Source organism: Mytilus edulis, chromosome 6 (assembly GCF_963676685.1).
Source record: "Mytilus edulis chromosome 6, xbMytEdul2.2, whole genome shotgun sequence".
Classification (NCBI taxonomy): Eukaryota; Metazoa; Mollusca; class Bivalvia; order Mytilida; family Mytilidae; genus Mytilus; species Mytilus edulis.
Genome location: NC_092349.1, coordinates 85,875,206 through 85,889,523, shown reverse-complemented (window position 1 = coordinate 85,889,523; position 14,318 = coordinate 85,875,206). Strand labels below are relative to the sequence as shown.

The following is a 14,318-nucleotide window of genomic DNA, read 5'->3' as shown; positions in this document are numbered from 1 at the left end:
ATCTTGTAATATCATATCTTTGTTCTGTAAATTTCAAACTGTTATGGGATGTTTTCATGCATAAGAAATGCAAATTATTTTGACAGTGATATTCAAGCACCTGTTGTATAAATTTGATGGAATGACATTGTTGGCTCCAAACATACAAGATTTTGTTTTAAATCTTATACATAAACTTGGCAGTGCCACTATAAAATATACATTTGGAAATGATATTTGTTTTCATAGGTCAAGTTTAATATTGTTTATGACTGTATCAGGTATGGTTGAATAATATTGTTTTTTTAATAACTTATTTTTCACAAAAAGTCACCACATAAATTTTCTACAAAGATATAATACTGATACTATTTTCTCCAATTTCAGAAATTAACAGAATTTTTATGATCAAATAATCAACTGTATTTGACTGAAGGACTGAAATATTCAAGATGGATTCAAATTTGATCTAAAAATGCCATTTTGAAATATCAAGCCAATTTTCACTCTTGACACATAAAAAAAATTCCACTTTAAAGTTATTTTTGGTAAATAAATTATTCTTACAAGGAATTTTGTATACTTACTTTAAGTTAGAAACATATTTATACATTGTACTGACATTATCATTGCATAGTAGCCTTGGTACAGCACTGTCACCACAAAACATGAGTATATATAAACTAGTATTAACAGATATATACTTAGCTATATGTTTACAAAATGTACAGTATATATATCTTGCACCATACTTAAAGCTACAATTGTTTTAATACTATAGTCTAATGTCTATTGTCTTCATGTCTTCCCATATCTGTAACTGTTGTTCAATTTAGAATATGCTTGCCCTAAATGAATTAAATCCTGAAAAAGACGAAGAAAAATCAGTATCAAATTAAACACTATTCAATTTTTAAAAGGAAAACAGAAAATGTTTAATATTGTCTTCAACAATGGACAATACAAAAACACACCTGTGCTATCTAGGTTCTGTTAGTGAATTAAAGTACCTATGCTTTATATCTAGTCTGTTTTAAGTACTGGTATTGTCATCTGATAAAGTCATGCTGATTGTAAGGTGCATAGTTTTCTCTGATTTTAAAATCATTCTGCTTGAAACTGTCCTGGTTTTCTTACTATGGAATAAACTGTTTTTGGGAAGGTAAATTTGAATTTCTGTTAGTTTGTGTTTCTAACATTAAATCTGTTTTGATCTAGTGTGTTAAATGTCCTCCTATTCACCATAACCCATGGTGGTACTCCTATTTAAGGATTGAGATACAGAACATACATCCATATAAGATGAAACTATATATGACATATACTAAATGTTATCAGCTGTTTAAAAACTGAAATAAAATTAAGAATGGAAACGGAGAATGTTAAAGTGCCAACAACCCGACTAAAGAGTAGAAAACAGCTAAAGGCAACCAATGGGAATATTTTGCTAATATAAGAATTCAAAGTTTTAACCTATCTTACTTTTGTTTGTGTTGTTAATGAGGTTTGTAGTTTGGTCATTTCTTGCATTTTCTGTGACATCATATTGCGACTTCTTTGTTGTTGATCTAATAGAGTATCTGATTCAAAATCTGCCTCTTTGGCTCGTTGTTCTAAAATATTTACAATTCTCTCTTGTTGAGGTGTAGGAGAAGGTGATCTCATTGTCTGTAAAATAGAAAAAAAAAGCCTCTAACTATAAGTAAGGTTGTACGGTAGTAAATATTTATCAAAAGTGCCAGGATTATAATTTAGCACACCAGACGCACGTTTTGTCTACACAAGACTCATCAGTGACGCTCATATCAAAATATGTATAGAGCCAAACAAATACAAAGTTGAAGAGCATTGAGTAATGAATAAAAATTACAAAGGGAATTATACAGATGGATTTCAGTCCCAAACAATGATGTCTTTTGAAATAACTTGCAAACTGTTATCATGAACCCCAAAATTTATCTGTATATCAAAAATGGAGATGCCATTTGAACTTCTCCCTTACTCAAAACATCAATTCTGTATCTGAATATTTATAAAATTCAGTTTAAGATGTGATGGTCCCTTTTCCACCTCCACTAACAGATATCTAAATATCTTGACAGAAAATTGAAAGAAATCTTTATATACAACTAAATACACATAATATTATTTGTAAAATTATAATAAAGAATATTACACACATAAGACAATGTATGTTAAGTTCAGTTTAAAACAAATTAAATGTATTATTTATTAGAGTCACTAGAAAGAAAGTTAGAAGTTTGTTAAGGCACAGCATTCAGTACAAAACAAAAAATTCACAAATAAATTACAATGAGCCAAATATTCTAGGGATGCCAAAACGTGCTGCAAAGTAACCTTAAATTGAACATTGCATTGCATTTAGCAATAGAAAATAATTTGGCAATGGGAGTTATCTTCCTTTATCTATAGTTCTATGTGTAATTGAATCTAGACAGATAAGGTTCATGCAATTTTTAATAAAATAGTTTTCTTGGCATGTGAGGTTGTACACATCATAATGTTCTTTGAAAATACTATTAGCTGTATGAATTGGGCTGGATAGGACTACAATTAGTTGCATGAACTCTCAAAAAAACGAATCTCATGCAATTTCTGTACCCCAACAACCCAGTATTTTGTAGAAAATTTGGTCAACTACACTTGTCTTGGTTTTTTTTAATGATAATTAATAGATTTATAAGAGTTAAAAAGCATAACAGAAGAATCTATTTAGGTTTTAACCAATTATGTGTAAAGTAGCTTTGGCAATAATTGTTTTTATTCTAACAGGAAATACTTATTGACAGACTGCAACTCAAAAAGTAAACTGTTTTTGAGGACTACCTCTTATATCTGAAGAGTTGATACTGGTCTTGAAAAAAATAAGTTGTGTTTATTAGTTTCTAGCAGTAAATATTTTTTTCCTCAGTAAAAATTTGAAGAGCAGTGTTATCACTTAAACAAAATTTCCAAACAAAATTATAAAAAATACTGCCAAAAGGCATTATTAGTTTAAAAGACAGCAAAAGATGTACATATTGTTTACCCAAAAACAATTTTCAGCATTGCGACATGCCAATCTTAAAATACTTTCTTCACCGAGAAATTCCAATCACCATAGTAACTTACCCTCCTGTAATAGACAGGATTTGACAGATCCGGAACAGAATAAGAATATTTAGATAAGTTGCTGTTTTGATGTTCAAGTTCTGCTACTTTTGTCCGTAAATTATTGACCAGTTTAGTCGTACTAATATCATCCTGGTCGTAAGAGTTGTAGTACCGTGGAGGAGGAGGCTGCTGATTCTGAGAGAGAAGAGACACATGCACACATAAAAGTTATTTACACAAACATACAAACATGCCGAATCTGTGTCCACACTTTTTAAAAATTGCATCATAGTTGCCTTTGTTAGTAAAACCTTTGTCTGTTTGACTGTAACACTGGATAAGTGTCTCACTAGCAATCATATCATATTTCATAATCTTTCAATTAACATGTAATTAAAAGGTCTTGAAACTTGTACAAAGCATAGATTTGATCGTCTATGGAATACATCTAAATGTGCAATTTATCTCAGCAAGTCACTAAAATACTTGAAACAGATTCAGCAAGTTTGTAAGGTTAAACACACTAACAACTTAAGGTAAGTTTGAAGTAAAGAACTAGCAAGATATCATTACATGCTGACAAAGTTTAAAACTAGCATGCTATAGTTCTGAATATATGAAAATTACAGTATATTATTTCTATATTTACATACTAACACCAAAGCAAAGCAGATGTATTGAGTAGCTTAAGACGAGAAGACCTACCATTTATTCATTATAAACTTGAAACAATTAATTTTAATTTTCTTATTACTTGTCAATATTCTTGAAAGGATTTTTTAAAAATTGTTTTTTCAAACTATCTTTTATATTTTGATAATGTATTTCAATTGAAAAATATAACATGAAACCATTTCAGGAAGTTAAGCACAATTAGTAATTTTAACAGAGTCAAGGGATGGAATCAAACATATATTTAAAAGCAAACATGTTATATGTTGTAAAGATAAGTTCTAATAATTTATGTCATCTGAATTTTTTCCCCTTGTATTGTTAGGAATATACTTAATATCATTATTAATATTTTTGTTATGACAGAATATATACAAAGTAGTTACTTAAATGACAATAAATACATACCGTTGTGAGTCTTTTGATTTCTCTCTCTAATCTTTCTAACTCTTGTTCCTGAGCTGTCGTTCTTGGTCCATACTCATATGGTGTGGACTTTGTATATTGCCTTTATAACAAAAATAAGTCAATTGATTAAAATCATCATATCGAAAAATCTTTTTAAAAAAATACAAAAACGATTCTCTTTATCATTACTGTTAATAAAAAAAGTTAGCATTGTATTGCTTATATCATATTAGAGCATTTATACAGAATTTTAATCAGACTTGCTCACAAGTCAAAATTTAAAAATCTTAATTAGTATAAAATATTTTTTTTACATTATACTTGTGCTTGAACATACTATATCTTGTTGTAGTTATTTAGAATATCAAACATTTGAGTAGGAATATCCTCTTGCTTTACATTTTTATAGAATACTGTTTATCAAGAATTAAAACTACAAACATCACATATGTAATATTGTGATTCTACAAAGTATACTAAAACATGTAAAATTCAAACAAGAATGCACATTCCCATTAAATGTTAATTGCAAACCATCAAAAAGCATTAAAAAGATTTGCAGATATATTGTTCATACACCAATAAAATCAAATTAAAAAAACATGAATTTTACAATCATCAATCCTTTTTTTTTTTTTTTTAAGATTTATTGACCTTTGACCTTTCTATTAAGTGAGACCATTGTATTAACTGTGTTTAAAATAGTTAGATCTACTGTCTAAATAAAAATTGTTGCTTCATTAACCAACAATTGTGCATCTATGTAAACGCAGCGTGAAGATATGACAACTAAGCTGAAGTTATATATGTTTTCAGTCTCACTTGGGGTCAAAATCTCCATTTGGCAGTAGCCATGAATCAGTTTCTTTTTTCCACTTGTCAAAGTTTTCTTTTAATTTCTGAAGTTCATCATTCTTGTCCTGAATGAGTTTCATGTACTTTTTGTCACGGTCAATGTACTTCTTGTTTATACTATTTATTTCATCTGCATGATCCTACAGAGCAAAATCAAGGGAAATAATTAGCAAGAGTTATCTCCCCTTAGCAAAACTAACAAATCCTCCACCACATTAAAGGTGCATGTATGTTAGCTGAACATAAAGCAACAATAAATTATCTAAACTTATGCTTTTATTTGTACTACTGTAAATTCAGTAATTATTGCAATGTTTTTATTATTGCAGATATTGTGACAGGGTTACAATTGCAATAATATAAACATGCAGTTTGTAATTTTTTATATGAATTAAACAGGATTTTCCTAAATATCGCAAAAATTAAAATCAAGTTTTAGACTTAAATGACAAATACACAATGATAAATGCAACCAATGATTTTGGAATTTACAGTACCTTCTTTATCCCCATTCTTAAAAATTTGCAATAAATTGCTAAAATGAACATATTTTAAAGTTACACACTAAAAAATAACAAATATATGATGCAAAATGACTAGAACAACGAATCAAAACATAAGTGAAAATATTTTTATTGTTGCTTAGGATATTTTACACTGGAAGTTATACTATATATTATATTATTAGTTATGATCCAATCAGAGGTAGATCTTTGTTTAGGAGAATTTTCCATCATATAAAAAATAAATAATTGATTAAGTTTCATTTTTATGTCCTAGAATATTTCCTATATTTACCCTTCCTGCTTTCCTCCTATCATGGTAGATCTATCCCTGTTGACCTTTCTGATCATGCATTATTTAAATTTGATTATAATTATATGTATTTTAACATAAAGCAACATTGTTCCAAATATAAAAAAAAACAAAACATACATTTAATCTCATATGCATTTATACTCAAATAGCAAATATGTAAAATATTTCAAAAAAAATTGTTTCAAACTGGAACAATGTTACTTACATGAAAAAGATATTAATAAAACATGATATATATCCATTATACTGCATAAGTTTTATTTGACACTTCTTATATGAACTAGAAGATAGCCTCCTTATATCAAATTAAAAAGAATCAGCTTTGTAAGAACAATGCCCATATGGTAATGTTAGCATATCAATATATTTTTAGAAATAAAACTTTTGCTTGCATTCCATACAGGTATCCATTTTGAAGGAAAAACATTTTTGTAAGTTTCTTATGAGTAACTTCTTTTAAAAAATATTTTTATATTAAGTAGACTAAAGTTCTGACTCACAAGTTCCAATATCAAATAATTTTCAAGCAGTACAATTTTCATAAAAATTTAAGAGTCTCAGTTCATATAAGAAATAGAATTCACATGCAAAAATAAATTAAACATGCTGTTATGGTCTGAGTAAAAAAGGCTGGAAAAGGGGAGACAAGCATTAGCTGATGATTATAACTAGTATGAATTTTACCATGAAGAATAAACATATTAGACAGTAGGAATTATATAAAGGAAACAAGCAAATAGCTAGGTCTAGCTGAAGGCTTACATTCTGACATCATTATGATGTTTATAACCATTGGGAGGGTTGCCCTAAAATAAAGGAGAGATACATATAAATAAATAGGAGGACATACATATAATTTTAACTCAGTAATTTAAGTAAAGTATATAGGTGTTTCCATTTCTGGCTACTGACTAATATCTAAATATGAATTTTAATTAATACAAAAAGGATATATTAGGGAATAAAAATTCTATATCTATAACTATTACTTAAAATAAATCAATTGGTTTTAATTTTGCGTTTTCATCTTTTGTAAATGAATTATTTTTTTTATGTGCAGTACTGTTCTACGGTAATTCTAAAGCAAGCAATGTCTGGTATGGACAGATTCGTGAGAATACACTTTCACCACTAAACTAAATATATGTATCCCAGCCAGTGAAACTAAATGTCTTGTTCATCAATGGTTGCAATAAAAATACAATACACATTTAACATTGACAGTGCTTCCACATGCATAATTAATTAATACAAATCTAAACAATTCAAAAGTAGTACTGACAATAAAGAGTATGCATTTTTAATCTACATGTATTGATAACATTGATTTGTAGTTTGTTCCTAGATTTACTAATGCTTTTAGCCCAACATGATATAATGGTATTTCTTTTAACTATTCATCCGTTGTTACTAAGATTACTGAGAAACATTGGACAAATGCATACATAAAATGTAAACAGTGGTGGCATAAGAATAATAAAATTCAAAGGTCCATAACAAATGTTTTAATCAGGCAAAAATGTATGAATATATTGTCTTTAATAATAGTTAAATGTAAAAAATGTATAAATGTTGCTAACAGCACAAAAATTTCTTTGACAAATATTCCATTAGAAAACATAATTACCTTTTATAATCAACAGACAATAAGGTAACAAATTTGAGGCAAACATTTTGATTTTTTTTATCATCCTACCTTGACAAATTTTTCTTTCAGTTTGTCCAGTTCATAACTTTTCTCTCTCTCCAGCTGACTCTTCACACTTTGAACAATATCTGACTGCAAGGGACATAACTAACAAAATTATTAAACATAACAAAATGCATAGCTTTGAACAATTGCAAACCAGCAGCTATTAGAAACCTTTTCCCATTTGTTAAATGATTAACACACTGAGCATATATTGCTGCATAAAGAAAACAAAGCATGCTTGTAATTTGTAATAATATGTAAAAACATTAAAATTACCAAAAATTGCAAATACTTTGAATTTATTTTTCTGCTTGTATGCCTACCAGTAACAAAAATTGATTGCAACAGGTCTTCATTTTAACTCTTTTTGCTCCTTAAATCTTGATTCAATGTGTGCTAGACAAGTCACTTCCTCAAGGCAAGAAAATGTGGACATTTCCTTTCTCTTTATTCTGTATATTACTGAGATGTACATATAAATTTTCCACTTGTTACAAAGACAGAGTAATTTATTTTGAAAATGTTGTCAAATTTGTAGCTTTATCTAATTTCCAGTAAAACTAGACTATTTATCATACATTTAAAACTTGCTGGAACATATATATATATATTTGTTAGATGATATATGATGTGTTAGTACCTTTTCCCGCTGTGATTGAATTAACACATTCTTTTGATGTTCCATTTCCTGTTTCAGTTCTTGGACATGGTTACGTAGTTCTTGATTGCACGCTCGTAAGTTAGCCTACAGTTAAAAACATGCACTCAAATCATGCATATATTAACTATATATAACATAATACGAATGTTAATTTAAAAGCCATGAAAATGTTCTGATAGCAAGGATACAGTTTTTTACACCATGGAGCATAGATTTCTTCTCTAACTACAGCAAGAGGCATTCTTTGACCTACAGTGTAAGCTATTGCTCCGTATTGTTGACCTTACAGAAAGATATGTGCATTTCCTTTGCTTTGAATTTGTCAAGAGCATTTTAAAATTTAGAATCTGGAATAAATACAACATACAATATATCCCTTTTTTCTTGAAAATCATCTGCCCTTTTGTTTCATATTTCAGTTACTTTCAGTATGAAGAATAATAAAGAAATTACTTCTTTGAAAGAAATGGCAGCAATTCAAACTTAAGCATTAGTATTTTTTCATGGCTTATATGAATTGTGTTATAAATCAGACATTCACACTAAATATTGCAGCTATACAAACACATAATATACAACAGAAACATTCATGATGGTGATGCTCTAAATATCAAGTCAAATGATACAAAGTTAAATTACAGCACTGTATAACAATAATAGACATTAAAATTTTTGGTGAATAACTCCTGAAGTGAACAGATCTTCAACAGTTGTATATGAGATATCTGTTACTTTTAAAAAATAATTAGTACAATTGTTAATTATATATTATAGTATTTATACTGATATTGAGTCTACTATTTGCATGTGTATAGAACTAAGTTTTTTATTTTAATTAATTGATATAACCTATACATACATGTACATTTTTAAATATATGAAGTTAACCTTTACATAAAATTTAGCTTCTCAAAACAAAAGATATATAGATTCCTAAATTAATTACAAGATTTATGAGATTAATAATATCAGAAAAGTAATTGTTACTGGAGATAATCACAAAAGAAAGCATGCAGTTAATTGATTTAATGAGGAATTAAGAAAATAACATCATTAACAAGTCTTGGGACCTTGGTGGGTAAGTGGTCTAAGTAGTCAAGCTACTGTTTCACTATCCAGTCAACACTGAAATTTTGATTTCGAATCCCACATATGGCAGGTGCATGCAACTCTAATCTTAATTAACTAGGATTATCTGTCTTCATAAGCAAAGGTGATTGGTTCTCTATGGGCACTCTTGCTTCCTATGATAAAAACTGACCATCACGAAATAGAACAATAGTGCTGTTTCAATCAATCAGCATCAAGTCTTGCATTTGAATGAATTATATATGAAGTTGCAAATCTTTGAGAAAGCTCCTTTAAATAATATTTAAGATTTACATCTATCATAAGAATAAAGTAAGCTTTTATTGCTAGTGGAAAAAACATTTCTTCCATCTCTGGTACATTAGGCTACTGGGTCCTTGCTTATCTTTTCCCCTGAATTACAAAATTATTGATTTATTTATTCTTATGATAGATGTAAGTAGTGGATACTGAATCATTGGTCATTCAGTACAAGACTATTTCACTCATATGGATGATAAATTTGCAGGCTTAGAGAACAAATTAAGCAAAGGAAAAATGCATTAAAAAGCTGACAGGCAGTTTTAAAGTAAAGAAATTTTATAAAGAGTTTGTCAGGAGAAAGGAGGGAACAATATGGAATATATGGATATATTTATTCTATACAAAAACAAACCTCTGAATTTCTATCCTCAAATCTACGGCTACCCATCTAACAATGAAAATTCTATGATAAGGGGAGACTACTTTTTTTCTTTTAAAGAAACTTCTAGATTTGTATTTATTCATATAAATTTACATGGGTAGAAATTAAAGCAGAAAGCTAGTGCATAACTTTTTTTTCAAAAGCAAAATGAAAATATGAGTCATGCACAAAGATTATTCAAAGGCAAATAAAATGAAATAAAAGTTTGTAAACTATTAAATCTGTGTGTAATAATACACAATACAAATGAACTATTAAGTCTATAGTTACTATATCAAATAAAACAAAATATATATATGCTTTTGTCAAATAAATTAAAGACAACACATGCAATTAAGTGCAACTTTTTCATGCTTTTTTCAGATAATGATCTAGAAATAAAAAGAAAAGATATAAGGAAAACGGTCTGTGATAATGTAACACACAATGTGCTTTTGGTATATGTATTCCTGATTAAATATCCATAAAAAGGTCAAGGTCACAAATGTAACTAAAACTTACCAGGGCTGCTGTAGTTGGTGTTCTAATTCTCCCAGGAGAGTTATAACCATTTTCTCGAAAACTGAAAAACATTATACTTGAATGTGATAAATCTGATAAAAAAGGATAAGAAGAGCTGCTGACCCTTTACTATTCTACATTTATTTGTTATATCAGTTTTGCATAGGTTTATTAATCCTTTAACTCTATTTTGAGGGTTTCTGGACTGAAGGTGCTTATGTGTTACTTTTATAGAAAGACATTCAGGGCTATAAGCAATTGACACATGGTATAGACCATTGTCTGTCACTGAAGATCATTTGTTAACCATAATGTTAATGTGTTTTTTTATGGTGGTGTTAGGTTGCTGTCTTACTTATGTATACTACACATCTAAAATTTACACATATGCAACTGCTATCTTAATGGAGACCAACTTATTTTGTAATGTATGTTATAAATGGATATTACAGAACTTTCCTTAGTGTTCATCAGAGCTTAAAAGTTTAATTACTTAATTTTTAATTCTATATCATTATTTCAAGAACTAACAACAAATCTCTATTCATGAAACGTATGATGAATACTAACAGAATACATAGGCAATTCTTCCTTAAAGTTTAAAATAGCAGTTATATACCAAGCAATTTGTCCAACCATTAAAATTACTACCGCTGAATTATTAAACTTGAACTCATTTTACTACAAATACATTTTAAACTGTTCATATACACATGTGCATTTTGTAGAGACTAAGTCCTTGTATTTTGTGTTGGTTAATTGCTTAAATGGCTAGACACACTAAGTCATTTACTTGATGAAAGGTTATTAAATAATCCATGCAATTAAATTGCATGTTTACAGTAATTATTTCCAATTAATAATCTACTGATCTTTTAAGGTCCATGGTGACAGCTATGCTACTAAACTACCTTATGATAGTAACTCACTCTGTCATATTAACTTTGCGAGGACTAATTCCTAAAACATGTGAATTTTTCCGACACTCTTCATTTATTTCATTAATAATAGTTCTTTCCACTCTTTCTGAACCTTGATTGTCTTTAGCTAATTTTAACACTTCGGCTCTTTCTCCACGTAATTGTTTTATTTCTTCTTCTTGCATTCTTATCGTATCCTGTAGCTTGTCAATCTCTTGTTGGAAATCCTGAAGTGAAAACTAGAATTTTCAAGTATATATCCAATAAGCCCCCACCCTGTTAGAATTATCTCCCTTGTTCCCAGTTATATCAGTCTAGCATGCAGTTAGCTTTATTAGGATTTAGATCTTCTAAAAATCATGCAGATAGCTATAACATATTTTTGGATAAAAAGAAAATTAGTCATCACTGGAAAGATAAAAAAGCTCACTATTCCAGAAATTTTAGCAGAAAATTTTCAATTATGGAAACCTTTTATATCTTTTATACTATTCAAATAATACATTTGATTTAGAATGAAATTTTGAAATTTAACTAGGGCCCTTTGGAACTCATAATTTTATTTCCAACACCAATAACTTACTTCTTTCATTTTGGATTTGACTTTTTCCATATCAACTTGCATGTCTTGTTTTATAGACTCCTTAGCTCTAGCAACAGCCAACATACGGTCATGAACAGATTGGCGATTTTGTAGACGCTGAGTTTCTAACTCCTGAAAGTATAATTATATATTTTAATTTTAGTGCAAAAAAAAACATGAAAAATCACACACTAAAAGCATTATCTTTGATTCAGTGAGATTTCTGCTTTTCTGTGTTTTAACGCAACTTTTAAGCACTCCTTTTGGGCTATTTTGAGGAATATTAGAAATCTGATACTGTGGATTCATTTATTTTCGTGGGTACCAATTTTCGTGGATAAGGGAAAACATGGATGTTCGTGGATATTTAATTTCGTGGTTTTGATGCAGTCTTCCTATAAGCCCATAGCAAATTTGTCATTCGTGGAACATTTAATTTCGTGGTTTACATGTAACCACGAAACTCACGAAAATTGGTATCCAACGAAAATTAATGAATCCACAGTAATTCATGTTTATACCAGTTAGCACATAAAATACAGAAGATTAAATGAAGATGCAGAGGCAGATTTAGGGAGCCAGAGGGCCCAGTCCACCTCCCTTTGTGGGAACATATTGGTTGATTATTAAGGGGAATCACTTAAACATGGCTGGAGTGGGCTCCTCTTATAGCAGTCAGTGGGCCCCCTCCTTATGAAGTCTTGCCACAGTGAGATACTCTACTGAGATACTGATGGATTACTACAATGTTTTCCCTATGCCTTTTTACTTTTTGATGTTATTAATTTTACTTATTTTTGAAACAGCATTCCATTCATAAGACCTGTGTATACTATAAAGATCTATGAATCAGAGAAAACATGTGTATACCTGTACAAAATACCTGCCAAAAGGTGTTTAAATTTAATCTATAAATCATTGATAATATTTCATTTTATCAAAGTAAAAGGAACTGTTGTTTAGATTTTAAACACTGGATGTTATCATTAAATTAATTTGCTATCTGAAAGCCTAATAAAATGATAACGTCCCTAACTATTAATCAAACATAAGTGTTTTATTGTGCACTTAGGTGTGAGATTTTAAACTATATTAAACTCTCACAGATTTTAACCAAATTTTGAATTTTAAATAAATGATTTTGATGTGCTAAAATTTTACCTTAATGATTATTTTAATGGCACTTAACATTTTAATTTAAGTATGAAGTTTCACTTAACATAAAAGAAATTACTTTTAATTTATCCATGTCTTAGACCTGCTATACATAGTCAGATTTAAACCCTGACAAAAAATCACCAGCCTTGCCACCACATTAAGTTTTGACTATGTCTCATATATGAAAACCAAATAAAGAATTCCCAGCTATCATGTCATGCATGTATGAGTTCAATATTGATTCTGCTGATGCATCAAATATAATATAATATTTCTCCAATCTAAACTATTCTATACATGAGATTTGTTTAACATTTTAAATATTGAAATTATCGAAAGCAGAAAAATATTGTACATGTATTGCACAAGATTTGGTAGTGAGTGAAATGTGTTTCTCTATAGAATTCTTAGACAAACTTGAATCTTTTTTTTCCAATTATACATAAAAAAGGTCCTGTTCTTTTTATAAGGCATACATCCATGGTAGACTTTTCTTGACATCACAAAAAGCAAATTCAGAGGAAAGCAAGAAAACTTGAAACAATAATTAAATTTTGACTGATCAGGAACTGAGATCAAATGTGTCACACACTGATTATAAAAAGAAAATCAACCAGTCTGGGGAATTGGCAAATTAGATTGAAGATTGCTTTATGCCACATAAGCACAAAAAAGGCTACATCACCACAGATCAGAACTAGTAAAAAAGAATATAAAAATGTAACTCTATGTCTTAACTTGATTGAGACTGTCATAAATATTAAACTATCTTAATAAAAAAATCATGTTTACTCAGGAATTTCAAGTACTAGTACATATTTAACTAGAACAAAAAATCACCATAAAATAAGACCTAAATACTTGATAAACAATAAACCTATCAAAAACCTGGTGTATATTTACATAAACTTATATTTTATTGTTTTAATAAGTTATATCATAGCAACATTACAATGTAATATAATATCTTATACAGTTTATTTATCTTTAGAAAAAAACATTAGAGTTTAAACCGAAATATCATTACAAACACACAAACACACCCACTTTACCTCAGCTTCATTGAAAGTAGGATTTTTTAACATTTTGAATCAGTTGACCTCCATGATATAATACAACCCCCTTGATCAAGTAAGGAATACCATAACATATTATTAATTCCCTTACACTCACCAATAATC

At 28.9% G+C, this 14,318-nt stretch overlaps 1 protein-coding gene across 25 annotated transcripts in view; it reads right to left on the bottom strand.

Annotated features, from left to right (window-relative positions):
• Window positions 1–295: 295 nt before the first annotated feature.
• The window catches only part of LOC139528746 (cingulin-like), a 108,989-nt gene continuing 94,966 nt past the window's right edge, over window positions 296–14,318 (bottom strand). For 15 of the 25 annotated variants that reach the window (XM_071324898.1, XM_071324908.1, XM_071324893.1 and 12 more), the window contains 11 exons: window positions 11,980–12,111; window positions 11,406–11,623; window positions 10,477–10,537; window positions 9,946–9,981; window positions 8,181–8,285; window positions 7,544–7,627; window positions 4,996–5,168; window positions 4,174–4,273; window positions 3,112–3,288; window positions 1,462–1,647; window positions 296–843 (listed from right to left, as the gene is read on the bottom strand). In XM_071324898.1, the coding sequence (XP_071180999.1) occupies window positions 778–843; window positions 1,462–1,647; window positions 3,112–3,288; window positions 4,174–4,273; window positions 4,996–5,168; window positions 7,544–7,627; window positions 8,181–8,285; window positions 9,946–9,981; window positions 10,477–10,537; window positions 11,406–11,623; window positions 11,980–12,111 (1,338 nt within the window). In that variant the 3' untranslated portion in view covers window positions 296–777. Of the gene's footprint in view, window positions 844–1,461; window positions 1,648–3,111; window positions 3,289–4,173; window positions 4,274–4,995; window positions 5,169–6,609; window positions 6,654–7,543; window positions 7,628–8,180; window positions 8,286–9,945; window positions 9,982–10,476; window positions 10,538–11,405; window positions 11,624–11,979; window positions 12,112–14,318 lie in introns of all 25 variants that reach the window. The other 10 variants (XM_071324896.1, XM_071324902.1, XM_071324914.1 and 7 more) reach the window with 8 other exon arrangements.